The sequence below is a fragment of the Anolis sagrei genome, chromosome Y (genome assembly GCF_037176765.1).
Source record: "Anolis sagrei isolate rAnoSag1 chromosome Y, rAnoSag1.mat, whole genome shotgun sequence".
Taxonomy (NCBI): domain Eukaryota; kingdom Metazoa; phylum Chordata; class Lepidosauria; order Squamata; family Dactyloidae; genus Anolis; species Anolis sagrei.
In genome coordinates, this window is record NC_090035.1 from 4581292 (window position 1) to 4598098 (window position 16807).

Genomic DNA, 16807 nt, shown 5'->3' on the forward strand with positions numbered 1-16807 from the left:
GGCAGAGAGTTCCACTACTGAACAGCTCTCTCTCTCACACAGTCAGGAAGCCCTCCTCCTGCGATTGGCCAGTCTCTCAGCCAAGGAAAGGGCTGTTTCTGAGACTGAGAGCAGGGGTGCTTGGTGCATGGCAATGTGGTGCACATGTGCGGGCAAGGGAGAGCGGGCGAAGCTGGAGGGATGATACACATCAGTGAGTCCCTTCAGGGTGTGGTTCTGTGTGGCCCAATTCTATTGTTGGTAGGGTTCGGAATGCTCTTTGATTGACTATACATCTCAGCAATGACAACTTCCAAATGGCAAGGTCTATTTTCCCTAAACTCCACCAGTGTTCACATTTGGGCATGTTGGGGATTTGTGCCAAGTTTGGTCTGGATCCATCATTGTTTGAGTCCACAGTGCTCTCTGTATGTAGGTGAACTACAACTCCCAAACTCAAGGTCAATGCTCACCAAACCCTTCCAGTATTTTCTGTTGGTCATGGGAGTTCCGTGTGCCAAGTTTGGTTCAATTCCATTGTTGGTGGAGTTCAGAATGCTCTTTGATTGTGGGTGAACTCTACATCCCAGCAATGACAACACCCAAATGGCAAGGTCTATTTCCCCCAAACTCCACTAATGTTCACATTTGGGCATATTGGGGGTTTGTGTCAAGTTTGGTCTGGATCCATCATGGTTTGAGTCCACAGTGCTCTCCGGATGTAGGTGAACTACAACTCCCAAACTCAAGGTCAATGCTCACCAAACCCTTCCAGTATTTTCTGTTGGTCATGGGAGTTCCGTGTGCCAAGTTTGGTTTGATTCCATTGTTGGTGGAGTTCAGAATGCTCTTTGATTGTGGGTGAACTATACATCCCAGCAACTACAACTCCCAAATGCCAAGGTCTGTTTCCCCCAAACTCCACATTTGGGCATGTTGGGAATTTGTGCCAAGTTTGGTCTGGATCCATCATGGTTTGAGTCCACAGTGCTGTCTGGATGTAGGTGAACTACAACTCCCAAACTCAAGGTCAATGCCCGCCAAACTCTTTCAGTATTTTCTGTTGGTCATGGGAGTTCCGTGTGCCAAGTTTGGTTCGATTCCATTCTTGGTGGAGTTCAGAATGCTCTTTGATTGTGGGTGAACTATAAATCCCAGCAAGTAGAACTCCCAAATGTCAAGGTCTGTTTTCCCCAAATTCCACCAGTGTTCACATTTGGGCATATTGCGTATTTGTGCCAACTTTGGTCTGGATCCATCATTGTTTGAGTCCACAGTGCTCTCTGTATGTAGGTGAACTATAACTCCCAAACTCAAGGTCAATGCCCACCAAATACAGTATTTTCTGTTAGTCATGGGAGTTCTGTGTGCCAAGTTTGGTTTGATTCCATTGTTGGTGGAGTTCACAATGCTCTTTGATTGTGGGTGAACTATACATCCCAGCAATGACAACACACAAATGCCAAGGTCTGTTTCCCCCAAACTCCACCAATGTTCACATTTGGGCATATTGGGGATTTTTGCCAGGTTTGGTCTGGATCCATCATGGTTTGAGTCCACAGTGCTCTCTGGATGTAGGTGAACTATAACTCCCAAACTCAAGGTCAGTGCCCACCAAATACAGTATTTTCTGTTGGTCATTGGAGTTCTGTGTGCCAAGTTTGGTTTGATTCCATTGTTGGTGGAGTTCACAATGCTCTTTGATTGTGGGTGAACTATACATCCCAGCAACTACAACTCCCAAATGCCAAGGTCTGTTTCCCCCAAACTCCACATTTGGGCATGTTGGGGATTTGTGCCAAGTTTGGTCTGGATCCATCATTGTTTGAGTCCACAGTGCTCTCTGTATGTAGGTGAACTATAACTCCCAAACACAAGGTCAATGCCCACCAAATACAGTATTTTCTGTTGGTCATGGGAGTTCTGTGTGCCAAGTTTGGTTCATTTCTATCATTGGTGGAGTTCAGAATGTTCTTTGATTGTAGGTGAACTATAAGTCCCAAACTCAAGGTCAATGCTCGCCAAACCCTTCCAGTATTTTCTGTTGGTCATGGGAGTTCTGTGTGCTACATTTGGTTCAATTCTATAATTGGTGGAGTTCAGAATGCTCTTTGATTGTGGGTGAACTTTACATCTCAGCAACTACAACTCCCAAATGCCAAAGTCTGTTTCCCCCAAACTCCACATTTGAGCATATTGGGGATTTGTGCCAAGTTTGGTCTGGATCCATCATTGTTTGAGTCCACAGTGCTCTCTGCATGTAGGTTAACTATAACTCCCAAACTCAAGGTCAATGCCCACCAAATACAGTATATTCTGTTGGTCATGGGAGTTCTGTGTGCCAAGTTTGGTTTGATTCCATTCTTGGTGGAGTTCAGAGTGCTCTTTGATTGTAGGTGAACTGTACATCCCAGCAACTACAACTCCCAAATGTCAAGGTCTGTTTTCCCCAAATTCCACCAGTGTTCACATTTGGGCATATTGCGTATTTGTGCCAGGTTTGGTCTGGATCCGCCATGGTTTGAGTCACAGTGCTCTCTGGATGTAGGTGAACTACAATTTCCAAACTCAAGGTCAATGCCCACCAAACCCTTCCAGTATTTTCTGTTGGTTGTCATGGGAGTTCTGTGTGCCAAGTCTGGTTCGATTCCATTGTTGGTGGAATTCAGAATGTTCTTTGATTGCAGGTGAACTGTACATCCCAGCAACTACAACTCCCAAATGTCAAGGTCTGTTTTCCCCAAACTCCACCAATGTTCACATTTGGGCATATTGGGGATTTGTGCCAAGTTTGGTTTGGATCCATCATGGTTTGAATCCACAGTGATCTCTGGATGTAGGTGAACTATAACTCCCAAACTCAAGGTCAGTGCCCACCAAATACAGTATTTTCTGTTGGTCATGGGAGTTCTGTGTGCCAAGTTTGGTTCGATTCCATTCTTGGTGGAGTTCACAATGCTCTTTGATTGTAGGTGAACTATACATCCCAGCAACTACAACTCCCAAATGCTAAGGTCTGTTTCCCCCAAACTCCACATTTGAGCATATTGGGGATTTCTGCGAAGTTTGGTCTGGATCCATCATTGTTTGAGTCCACAGTGCTCTCTGGATGTAGGTGAACTATAACTCCCAAACTCAAGGTCAATGCCCACCAAATACAGTATTTTCTGTTGGTCATGGGAGTTCTGTGTGCCAAGTTTGGTTTGATTCCATTGTTGGTGGAGTTCACAATGCTCTTTGATTGTGGGTGAACTATACATCCCAGCAATGACAACACACAAATGGCAAGGTCTATTTCCCCCAAACTCCACCAATGTTCACATTTGGACATATTGGGGATTTTTGCCAAGTTTGGTTTGGATCCATCATTGTTTGAATCCACAGTGATCTCTGGATGTAGGTGAACTATAACTCGCAAACTCAAGGTCAATGCCCACCAAATACAGTATTTTCTGTTGGTCATGGGAGTTCTGTGTGCCCAGTTTGGTTCGATTCCATTCTTGGTGGAGTTCAGAATGCTCTTTGATTGTAGGTGAACTATAAATCCCAGTAACCTCAACTCCCAAATGACAATATCAACTCCCCAACCCCAACCCATCAGTATTCAAATTTGAGCATATCAGGTATTTGTGCCAAGTTTGGTTCGATTCCATTGTTGGTGGAGTTCAGGATGCTCTTTGATTGTAGGTGAACTATAAATCCCAGTAACCTCAAATGACAAAATCAATCCCCCCAAACTCCACCAGTATTCACATTTGAGTGTATCAGGTATTTGTGCCAAATTGGGTCCAGTGAATGGAAACACGTCATTCATATCAGGTATTTACATTATGATTCATAACAGTAGCAAAACGATGGTAATGAACTAGCAATGAAAATAACGTGGTGGTTGGGGGTCACCACAACATAACAAACTGTACTAAGGAGTCGTGGTATTAGGAAGGTTGAGAAACACTAGTCTGGACTTAAACTGTCTCTGCTTTGTATGTATTGGAGCAATGTTTCTTAAATAGAGTAAGGAAAAGTGTTTGTTTATTTCTTTGTTAGTGGAATGCGCTTCACTTTGTCTACGCTCTCCGGCATTTTGGATGGCTTCCCTTTCCATGGCGTTACCTTCAGTAGTAATCCTTACGCAACTCTTTTAGCTGCAGGAGGTCCAGACTTCGCAGTTTGGAAGTGTTTCCTCTGCATATGATCAGCCTTATTTACTTTGGCTTGGAAAGACTCGAGCCCTTGCACAATTCAGATTTCTGAGAGCGATACCAACCGTGGCTTGGTCTTACTTAGCAGTCACAGCGTGGGTTCGGAGCGTCCAATGACTGAAATTGCAACTCGGCTTCCTGTCCCGGCAGAAGGCAAAGCGGGCCTAATGTATGCTAATTTAGAAAGCATGAGGTCACGGCTATATATATCCCAGCTATATAAGGCGAACCAGATAACCTGCCTCTTCTGAGAAGTCCCACACCAAGCGCAAACTGTTTGAACTCTTGTGTGTGCAACGCAAAACCCAGTGTAGTGCCAACTTTGCTCCTTTTTTCACTAAAATGCAAGAGGAGCCTAGTGTCTAAATCCAGGGAAGTCCTGCTCCCCATGCTCTATTCCGCCTTGGTTAGACCACACCTGGAATATTGTGTCCAATTCTGGGCACCACAATTCAAGAGAGATATTGACAAGCTGGAATGTGTCCAAAGGAGGGCGACTCAAATGATCAAGGGTCTGGAGAACAAACCCTATGAGGAGTGGCTTAAGGAGCTGGGCATGTTTGGCCTGAAGGAGAGAAGGCTGAGAGGAGATATGATAGCCATGTATAAATATGTGAGAGGAAGCCACAAGGAGGAGGGAGGAAGCTTGTTTTCTGCTTCCTTGGAGACTAGGACGCAATGGAGCAATGGCTTCAAACTACAAGAGAGGAGATTCCATCTGAACATGAGGAAGAACTTCCTGACTATGAGAGCCGTTCAGCAGTGGAACTCTCTGCCTGGACTGTGATGAAGGCTCCTTCTTTGGAAGCTTTTAAACAGAGGCTGGATGGCCATCTGTCAGGAGTGATTTGAATCTTCAAACTACAAGAGAGGAGATTCCATCTGAACATGATGAAGAACTTCCTGACTGTGAGAGCCGTTCAGCAGTGGAACTCTCTGCCCGGACTGTGATGAAGGCTCCTTCTTTGGAAGCTTTTAAACAGGCTGGATGGCCATCTGTCAGGGGTGCTTTGAATGCAATATCCCTGCTTCTTGGCAGAATGGGGTTGGACTGGATGGCCCAGGAGGTCTCTTCCAACTCTTTGATTCTATGAAAGTCCAGACAACCGTCAGACTCAGAGGAACGTAGGGAGTGTTTACATTTCCTTTGTGTGATTAATACATATTTTTCAAAACTTGGTGAAGTTTTTACGTGATGAGCAAGTCCCATCAAAGCCTGCGGGAGATGCTCGATAATCTCAGTGTATCCATGGAGCTCTGTGGGGTTGGGTTTACATAATCCTCTTGGATTTCAGGGTGGTGGAAGCCGGCCCAGATGGCTTCCAGATTCATGTCAACACTTAACGGTTTCCCAAAGCACTTAGCTATGCTAAGGAGGCTTGGCTCCCATCTTCCTTGGCTCTACAGCTGTCCACGGCATGTTTTATCCTCTTAGCACCTTGATGTTACTTACGGCGGTCATGTGGCCACGGCACTGCTTTGGGTGGCTATGAGCGGCCCAGACCACTAGGAGGTAGCATTCACTGACAAATGGACCCGTCTCATGAATGTCTTCTTCCTTCTTCCAGGAGAAGGAAAAGCTATAATTTCTCACTGTAGATTACAGGCTCTTTCAGAGGAAAATCTACATCTCCCTCTCTTTCTCTTCTACAACAAATAGATCAAAATGTATTGTGAAAAGTATTTGCTGCCATACTATTTCCGTCCTATTTCCAACCTCCCCTTTTTGGGCAAGGTTCTGGAGCATGTGGTGGCCTCTCAACTCCAGGAATTCTTGGATGAAGGTATCCCCATCCGTTGTAGGCTGGTTTTAAGCCTGATCACGGTATGGAGATGTCTTTGGTTGCCTTGGTGGATGACCTCCACAGAGAGCTGGACAGTAGGAGTGTGTCCATGTTGGTTCTCTTGGATATCCCCGCAGCTTTTGATACCATCAACCATGGTCTCCTTATCTTCATCCTTTGCCGTCTGGTTTTAAGCCTGGTCATTAAACGGAGATGGCTTTGGTTGCCTTGGTGGATGACCTCCACAGAGAGCTGGACAGCAGGAGTGTGTCCATGTTGGTTCTCTTAGATATCTCAGCAGCTTTTGATACCATCAACTATGGTCTCCTTCTGGGGTGGCTCTCCAGAATAGGTCTTGGGGGGGGGGCATTGCATTGCAATGGTTCTGCTCTTTCCTAGAGGATCACACTCAGTTGGTGAAGTTAGGGGACACCTCCTCAGATCCCTGGTCATTGATCTGTGGGGTCCCCCAAGGTTCCATTCTATCCCTCATGCTTTTTAATATCTACATGAAACCGCTGGGAGAGGTCATCTGGAGTTTTGGAGTTTGTTGTCATCTGTATGCAGATGACTAGCAACTCTACTGCTTCTTTCCACCTAACTCCAAGGAAGCTCCCCAGATCCTGGACCAGTGTCTGGCAGCTGTGATGGATTGGATGAAGGCTAACAAGCTGAGGTTCAATCCAGGGAAGACAGAGGTCCTTCTGGGCAGTCGTGAGACAGATCAGGGTCTAGGGTGGCAACCTGTGCTTGATGGGGTTCCTCTCCCCCTGAAGACACAGGTCTGTGGTCTGAGGGTCCTCCTGAACTCAGCTGACGCATGAAGCTCAGGTGTCGGCTGTGGTCAGGAGGTCCTTCATACAATTAAAACTTCTGCTCCAGCTCCGACTGTACCTCAAAAAGCCTGACTTAGTCATGGTGGTCCATATCTTAGTTACATCAAGATTGGATTACTGCAACTTTGAAGACGGCTTGGAAACTGCAATTGGTGCAAAGATCAGCAGCTAGGCTAGTAACTGGAGCTGGCTTTAGGGGGGACACAGTGCCCCTAGTAAAGCAGCTCCATTGGCTGCTGAGGAGTTTCCAGTCTCAATTCAAAGTGCAGGTTATCGCCTATAAAGCTCTAAACAGTTCAGGCCCTGCCTATCTTCGTGACCATGTTCCCCTCTATGAACCTGCACAAGCCAGAGGCATTCTCTCCTGACGTTTCACCCACATCTATGGCTGGCATACTCAGAGGTTGTGAGGTCTGGTGGAAACTAGGCACGTGGGTATATATATGAAGGGCCAGGGTGGGAGAAAGAACTCTTGTCTGTTTGAGGCAAGTGTGAAGCAGCCAGTCTTTGAAGCTACAAGGCTATTCAGAACTAATCAAGGTGTCTACTTACAACATTCACACTTGCCTCCAACAGACAGGAGTTCTTTCTCCCCCCTGGACATTATTCCACAGATATATAAACCCCATTTTCCTAGTTTCCAACCAACCTCACAACCTTGGTGGATGCCTGCCATATTTATTTATTATTTATTCACAGCTTTTATATTCCGCCCTTCTCACCCCGCAGGTGACTCAGGGCGGATTACAGTGTACACATATATGGCAAACATTCAATGCCAATTTTGACATACAACATATACAGAGATAGACAGAGGCTATTTAACTTTTCTGGCCGACAGGGGAGCTGTCGCTTTCATCGTCCATCTGCGACACTGATGAAGTACTTCCGCATTCCCGCATGCTTTTTGCTGGAGTGCTTTGCTGGAGTCTTTTTTATGGCCTCATAAATTAGTTAAATTAGCCTCCCCACACTTTAAGGTTGTACCTAATTTTCCTACTTGACAGATGCAACTATTTTTCGGGTTGCAAAGGTCGACAACAGGCTACACAATTGGTTGGAAACCCACTCCAACCTGGACTGGCTTTGAACTCATGACCTTTTGGTCAGATTGATCTTTATGCAGCTGACACTCAGCCAGCTGCGCCACAATCCTGGTGCCATAGATGTGGGCGAAACATCAGGAGAGAATGCTTCTGGAACATAGTCATATACTGGGTTGTTGTGGGTTTTTTGGACTATATGGCCATGTTGTGGAAGCATTCTCTCCTGATGTTTCACCTGCATCTACGGCAGGCGTCCTCAGAGGTTGTGAGGTCACACAGCCTAGAAAAGTCCCAGCAACCCAGTGATTCCAGCCATGAAAGCCTTGGACAACACGCAAAATGAGATTGGTTTCACTCACTATCATATATATTTTGATGACGACCTTTCAGTATGTGAACTGGAAGCGTACATTGCAAACCTTTCTTTACTAATTCCTGGTTTTTGTTGATTTCTTGGGGAAATGTTTTTGCATTTGCAAACAGGAAGTGCATTTTGTTTGGCAGGGTTTGTGCAAGAGAATATCACAGGAGGGTCATCATTCAAGTCTGGAAGGCTGCAGGTTTTGGATTTTTCCTCTTGCATTGCAGTGTGTTTTCGGTTAGTGTTGTACTTTGTGCCCTTTCTTCTTGGAGATTTGTGTTTCAGTCCCACTGGATTCTCCTTGATTCAGAAGGACGGGTGCCAAAACACAGGGATTTCTGGGGCATTGAGCCATCAAATAGCATTACAAATGACCAGGATGTTGAGTGTGAATTGCTTCCATTCTCGTAAGGAAATGTTCTCACAACGTTCTCAATAATAAACCCCTTTAGAAGAGTGTTTTTGTCAAGCTGTGTCTGCTTGCCATTTCCTGTCTCCTTCAGCCATATATGGAGGCCTTGTGGTTTAAGCTAACACATCAACCAGGAAATGAGCATCTTATTTCTTCGTGGCTTTGTTGGTTTGACACAGCCTTCTCTTCCCACTTATGTTGATATGTTCACTTTGGAACATGAAGATACACACACTCATATATATGTATGTTGCACAATCTACAAAACCATTTGAAGGCAATACGGCACATGTGCCAAACTTAAGTACATGTGAAAAAGACCTTGGAGTCCTCGTGGACAACAAGTTAAACGTGAGCCAACAATGTGATGTGGCAGCAAAAAAAGCCAATGGGATTTTGGCCTGCATCAATAGGAGCCTAGTGTCTAGATCCAGGGAAGTCATGCTCCCCATGCTCTATTCTGCTTTGGTTAGACCACACCTGGAATATTGTGTCCAATTCTGGGCACCACAATTCAAGAGAGATATTGACAAGCTGGAATGTGTCCAGAGGAGGGCGACTAAAATGATCAAGGGTCTGGAGAACAAGCCCTATGAGGAGCGGCTTAAGGAACTGGGCATGTTTAGCCTGAAGAAGAGAAGGCTGAGAGGAGATATGATGAGAGCCATGGATAAATATGTGAGAGGAAGCCACAGAGAGGAGGAAGGAACAAGCTTCCTTTCTGCTTCCCTGGAGACTAGGACGCAATGGAACAATGGCTTCAAACTACAAGAGAGGAGATTCCATCTGAACATGAGGAAGAACTTCCTGACTGTGAGAACCGTTCAGCAGTGGAACTCTCTGCCCCAGAGTGTGGTGGAGGCTCCTTCTTTGGAAGCTTTTAAGCAGAGGCTGGATGGCCATCTGTCAGGGGGGATTTGAATGCAATATTCCTGCTTCTTGGCAGAATGGGGTTGGACTGGATGGCCCAGGAGGTCTCTTCCAACTCTTTGATTCTATGATTTTATGAATACGGCACATGTGTCAAACTCAAGGCTCATAGGCCAAATCTGTCCCACCGTGTCATTTTATGTGGCCCTCTGGATGCTGGACTACAATTCCTGCATTCCTCATCATTTAAACATGACTAGAGCAGATGGGATTTGTGATACAGTCACATCTGGAAGTCTGCAATGTCTTCTGTTCAGTCTGGAGAGTGGGATTTGAATTTAGATACAAGACTTGTAGACATGATGTCTGACTTTAAGATGCCCTTTAACCTTTCCCCTACCTGATATACACAAGTGCTGTTGGGTTGCAATTCCCATTATCCACAGTCTGCATGGAGAATAATCAGAACTGATGGAGTTTGTCATTCATTAGGACTTGGGGACAGAAGTTGGGTAAAAACTAAAGAGCACTGACCAGTATTGATTAGCTTGATTAGCATCCTTTGTTTGGGAGGTGTAGAATCATAGAATCATAGAGTTGGAAGAGACCTCATGAGCCATCCAGTCCAACCCCATTCTGCCAAGAAGCAGGAATATTGCATTCAAATCACCCCTGACAGATGGCCATCCAGCCCCTGTTTAAAAGCTTCCAAAGAAGGAGCCTCCACCATACTCTGGGGCAGAGAGTTCCACTACTGAACAGCTCTCAGAGTCAGGAAGTTCTTCCTCATGTTCAGATGGAATCTCCTTTCTTGTAGTTTGAAGCCATTGTAGTCTGAAAACCATCATGTCAGACTACACAGAGAAGCCACTGAAATCCACTAGCATGTGTACAACTTCAATAGAAAGGAGGAAACCATGAAAATGAACACAGTTTGGCTCCCAGTATTAAACAAACTCTAAAATCAGGACAGTCTGGAATTCAGGGTAATTCCAGACAGTAAACAACCAAGTGCCAGTTAACACCTCCCAAACAAAAGATGTGCCCAGTCTTAAAGAATGAGAACTCCCATCAGTTGGGGACATAAGTTGAGTAAAAACTAAAGAGCACTGACCACTTGATTAGCTTGATTAGCATTGAGTGGCCTTGCAGCTGTAAAGCCTGGCTGTTATTGCCCAGAGGCATCCTTTGTTTGGGAGGTGTAGTCTGATAACAACACAGAGAAGCCACTGAAATCTACAAGCAGGTGGACAATTTCAACAGAAAGGAGGAAATCATGAAAATGAACAAAAATCTGGTGACAAGTATTAAAAAGCATGGAAATCAAGAAAGTTTGGAATTCAGAGTAATTCCAGACTGTAAACAACCAAGTGCCAGTTAACACCTCTCAAACAAAGGATGTCCCCAGTCTTAATGAATGACAATTCCCATCAGTTGGGGACACAAGTTGGGTAAAAACTAAAGAGCATTGACCAGTATTGATTAGCTCCCATTATTAAAAAAAAACTCTAAAATCAGGACAGTTTGGAATTAAGGGTAATTCCAGACAGTAAACAATCAAGTGCCAGTTAACATCTCCCAAACAAAGGATGCTCCCAGACAATAACAGCCAGGCTTTGCAGCTGCAAGGCCACTCACTGCTAATCATTAGCTTTTACCCAACTTGTGTCCCCAACTGATGGGAGTTGTCATTCATTAAGACTGGGGACATCCTTTGTTTGAGAGGTGTTAACTGGCACTTGGTTGTTTACTGTCTGGAATTACCCTGAATTGATTCCTGTGTTTTTTAATACTGGTAGCCAGATTTTGCTCATTTTCATAATTTTCTCCTTTCTGTTGAAATTGTCCACCTGCTTGTGGATTTCAGTGGCTTCTCTGTGTCATCTGACATGATGGCTGTCAGACTACACCTCCCAAACAAAGGATGCTGCTGGGCAGTAACAGCCAGGCTTTGCATCTGCAAGGCCACTCATTGCTAATCAAGCTAATCAATAGTGGTCAGTGCTCTTTAGTTTTTACTGAACTTATGTCCCCAACTGATGGGAGTTGTCATTAATTAAGACTGGGGACATCTTTTGTTTGAGAGGTGTTAACTGGCACTTGGTTGTTTACTGTCTGGAATTACCCTGAATTCCAGACTGTCTTGATTCTTGGGTTTTTTAATACTGGTAGCCAGATTTTGCTCGTTTTTATGATCTTTCTGTTGAAATTGCCCACCTGCTTGTGGATTTCAGTGGCTTCTCTGTGTCGTCTGACATGATGGCTGTCAGACTACACCTCCCAAACAAAGGATGCCCCTGGGCAATAACAGCCAGGCTTTGCAGCTGCAAAGCTACTCAATACTAATCAAGCTGACTAATTGCAACATTCACACTTGCTTCAAACAGACAAAGGTTCTTTCTCCCACCCTGGACATTCCACAGATAGATAGATATATAGATAGATAGATAGATAGATAGATAGATAGATAGATAGATAGACACACACACAGAAAGACAGACAGACAGACAGACAGATAGACACACACACACACATTCCACTTGCCTCATTTCCAACAGACCTCTGAGGATGATTGCCACAGATGCAGGCAAAACATCAAGAGAGGATACTACTGGAACATGGCCATACAGCCCAAAAGACTCACAGCAACTCAAAGGGCAGAGGGGAGTGTGACACCCAAAGGTGTGTGTTGTATCCTTCTGATGCTTAATGTCTCTCTCTCTTTTCCAGGAAACCTGCAGAAAGTGCCAAGGCCTGTGGAAAGAGCACATGAACCTTACCTGTGAACAGCTGGCTGAGAAGGATGACATTAAATACAGGACATCGATGTAAGTAACTTTCGGAAAGGGTGGATGGAGAGGAAAATAGATTGGAAAACTCTCCCATTTTACACTGGAAAGGTTTATTGCAGAAGGCATGTGCTAATAATGGTTTGTGTGTTTATATTTATATATGTATATCTTGTATATGTGTTTGCTTGTCTGTATGCATATTTCTGTGTATATATGTGTGTGTACGTGTATATATGTATGTGTATATTTGTGTGTACTTGTGTGTGTGTGTGTATATATATATACACACACATGTATGTATATGTACATGAGTGTATGTATATATTGTATATATAGTGTATTTTTGGTGTTTTTAAGTCCGTTCTGATGGGGTTTTGTGTGTGTGTGTGTGTTTTAGGGGTGATGGACACTCATTGGACTGTTGGGTGTATTGTGTCAAAATTTCATGTCAATTCATCCAGTAGTTTCTGATTTATGTTTCTCCCACAAATGAACATTACATTTTTATTTATATAGATTAACCCGTAGCAGCTGCATTTCCCATCGTTGGCTTATACTCGAGTCAATATGTTTTCCCAGTTTTTTTGTGGTAAAATTAGGTGCCTCGACTTATATTCGGGTTGGCTTATATTCGAGTATATACAGTATATTTAGTCACTGTAGCTTTTGCACAACAGCCATGACACAGTTGTGTTTGGGACACAAATACCTCCTTAAATACCCTTTTGAAGTAACAAGGTTTTAGCTTTATCCTAACAGCGCTCAAGGGAAGGGGAAGAGCTGCTTTGAATTGCATTTATTTGCTTTGGGATGATCTGCTGCGATGCAGCTGAGATTCTCCTCTGCTGCAGACAATAAAACTTCCTGTTTAAGGCAGAGGAAGAGGAAGCACAGCTGGAGTTCACATCCAGCTTCCTGCTGTGTTTGGGGCTTCCTGTTGGGGAGGAGGAGAGGGGAAGCCTGCGGAAGAGAGAGCCCGCCTGAGTTGCGCCCTGATTTACTACCAGCCTGAAATGCAGACTCTTACCAAGGCTGTGGGGAGAGATGGAGCCTTGCAGAAGCAGGCTGTGCCTCATTGCCAACACACTCTTGCCAGTGAAACACTTCAGGGGCTGGGTTGTTGTAGGTCTTTCCGGGCTATATGGCCATGTTCTGGAGGCAATTTTTCTCCTGACGTTTCGCCTGCATCTATGGCAAGCATCCTCAGAGGTTCAAGCAAAAAGTGGGTGCTAGAAACAATATCATACGAAAGCTGACTGGCACAACCTGGGGATCACAACCAGATACAGTGAAGACATCTGCCCTTGCGCTGTGCTACTCTGCTGCTGAGTATGCATGCCCAGTGTGGAACACATCTCACCACACTAAAACATGGATGTGGCTCTTAATGAGACATGCCGCATTATCACGGGGACAAAAAGCAGACAAAAGTCCTTTGTCCCATCCTGGTCATTCCACAGATATATAAACCCATTTTTCCTACTTCCAACAGACCTCAGTACCTCTGAGGATGCTTGCCATAGATGCAGGCGAAATGTCAGGAGAAAAATTGCCTCCAGAACATGACCATATAGCCCGGAAAAACCTACAACAACCCAGTGATTCCGGCCATGAAAGCCTTCGACAATACACTTCAGGGGCTGTTATTTATTTATCATGTCAGGAGCAACAAGACAGTTGTATTACATTTTTAACAATACAAACAAACGAAAGGACAAAACACAAAGTTTGCAAGCTTGGTATTCTATTAAATGTCCTTTGACCAGTATCTGGCCCCTTGGAGTGCCTCTGATGTTGCTGCAAGAAGGTCCTCCATGGTGCATGTGGCAGGGCTCAGGGTGCATTGCAGCAGGTGGTCAGTGGTTTGCTCTTCTCCGCACTCGCATGTCGTGGATTCCACTTTGTGGCCCCATTTCTGAAGGTTGGCTCTGCATCTTGTGGTGCCAGAGCGCAGTCTGTTCAGCGCCTTCCAAGTCGCCCAGTCTTCTGTGTGCCCAGCGGGGAGTCTCTCATTTGGTCTCAGTCATTAGTTGAGGTTCTGAGTTTGAGCCTGCCACTTTTGGACTCTTGCTTGCTGAGGTGTCTCTGTAGATCTTAGAAAACAATTTCTAGATTTAAGTCGTTGACGTGCTGGCCGATACCCAAAAAGGGGATGAGCTGAAGATGTCACTGCCTTGGTCCTTTCACTATTGGCGGATGTCAGGTGGTGCAATACCGGCTAAACAGTGTAATTTCTCCAGTGGTGTAGGGTGCAGACACCCGTGATAATGCAGCATGTCTCATCCAGAGCCACATCCACTGTTTTAGCATGGTGAGATGTGTTCCACACTGGGCATGCGTACTCAGCAGCAGAGTAGCAAAGCGCAAGGGCAGATGTCTTCACTGTGTCTGGTTGTGATCCCCAGGTTGTGCCAGTCCGCTTTAGTATGATATTGTTTCTAGCACCCACTTTTTGCTTGATGTTCAGGCAGTGCTTCTTGTAGGTCAGAGCACGGTCCAGAGTGACTCCCAGGTATTTGGGTGTGCTGCAATGCTCCAGTGGGGTTCCTTCCCAGGTAATAATCCTCAGAGCTCAGGATGCTTCTCTGTTCTTGAGATGAAAGGCACATGTCTGTGTTTTGGATGGGTTGGGGACCCCTGTAATAGGGTTATAGTAGCAAAATGCAATCCCATAATAACAATGGTCAGTCGTCATAGTGAATTCGTTGTCCATCATTCATCGTCATCTATCCGATCACAGAAATATTGATTCACTCGTCGAAAGCCAAACCCCATAGCCAGGTTTTCACCCGCTTTCTGAACGAAAGAATGGAGGGGGCAGTTCCAGTGGGAGAGAGTTCCAGAGTCGAGGGGCCACCACCGAGAAGGCCCTGTCCCTCATCCCCACCAGACGCGCCTGAGATGCCAGTGGGACCGAGAGCAGGGCCGCTCCAGACGATCTTATACAGATTCCTCAGGAGTGAGGCAAAGTGGCTTGGTCTCTCCACTCATCCCACCAAGAACTTGCCACAATTTAGTATGAATAAATAATGCCAAAGTTGAGAGCTTTGGTTAGACCACATCAGGAATATTGTGTCCAATTCTGGGCACCACAATTCAAGAGAGATATTGAGAAGCTGGAATGTGTCCAGAGGAGGGCGACTAAAGTGATCAAGGGTCTGGAGAACAAGCCCTATGAGGAGCGGCTTAGGGAACTGGGCATGTTTAGCCTGAAGAAGAGAAGGCTGAGAGGAGATATGATAGCCATGTATAAATATTTGAGAGGAAGCCACAGGGAGGAGGAGGGAGCAAGCTTGTTTTCTGCTTCCTTGGAGACTAGGACGCAATGGAACAATGGCTTCAAACTACAAGAGAGGAGATTCCATCTGAACATTAGGAAGAACTTCCTGACTGTGAGAGCTGTTCAGCAGTGGAACTCTCTGCCCCGGAGTGTGGTGGAGGCTCCTTCATTGGAAGCTTTTAAGCAGAGGCTGGATGGCCATTTGTCAGGGGTGATTTGAATGCAATATTCCTGCTTCTTGGCAGAATGGGATTGGACTGGATTGCCCAGGAGGTCTCTTCCAACTCTTTGATTCTATGATTCTATGATCTGTAGCAATAGGAAGTGATTCAGCTTTCGGTGCATTGCTTTAACTTGCGTGGGGAAGACTTGCCACAATTGTCAGTCTCTAAACATGGGCTGTTTGCAGACCAGAATAGCTGGGAAGTCCTTCCTTTTCTCAGCATGCCTGTTTCCAAAGAAACCAACCATGGCTTTTAAATTCCGTCAAGTGACAACACAGAGTGTTTTTCTTGCTTCTTTGATTGCCTTTCCTCTATATGATCTGTTTGTCAAAGGTAGGGATCCTCATGGCCTTTGACTCCAGAGGGGACATTATTTCTAGGTAAGACTTTCTGGCTGGCTGGGAAACCCAACCTCAGGCTGCAGAATGCTGACCTCCAGTGAACTTTCCCACTTAATTTGTTTCCAAATGTAATTCTACATAGGTAGCAGGGGAAGCCTCCTTGGAAACATTATTGCCTTGCAAGAGAAAGAGCATGGATTCTTTCACCCTCATCTCCCCGGAATGAGGATATTTGGGAAGACAGGGGACTATGGAGACGGTTGCTAAAGGATTGGGGAGGAGAGGGTTCATGTCTTTGGAAACGGTAAATGAGAAGTTCTGTGTTGGGTTTAGTGCACATCGATGGCCCAGAATCACTGTGAAAAGAGTAAGAGTGCCCACTGAAGCTAATTGAATATAGAATCATAGAATCCTAGCATTGGGAGAGACCTGGTGGTCCATCCAGTCCAACCCCATTCTTCCAAGAAGCAGGAAAATCACACTCAAAGCACCCCCAACAGATGGCCATCCAGGCTCTGCTTAAAAGCCTCCAAAGGAGGAGCCTCCACTACATTCCAGGTCAGAGAGAGATCCACTGCTGAACCGCTCACACGGTGAGGAAGTTCTTCCTAATGTTCAGGTGGAGTATCCTTTCTTTCCTGTTGTTTGAAGCCATTTCTCCATAGAATCATAGAATCAAA

The 16807-nt window shown here is 45.2% G+C and overlaps 1 protein-coding gene across 1 annotated transcript in view; it reads left to right on the forward strand.

The window, feature by feature from the left end:
* The window catches only part of LOC132780003 (E3 ubiquitin-protein ligase RNF216), a 146411-nt gene that overhangs the window by 95159 nt on the left and 34445 nt on the right, over positions 1–16807 (forward strand). The window contains exon 14 of the mRNA XM_067462276.1: positions 12221–12318. Coding sequence (XP_067318377.1) covers positions 12221–12318 — 98 coding nt within the window. The remainder of the gene's footprint in view (positions 1–12220; positions 12319–16807) is intronic.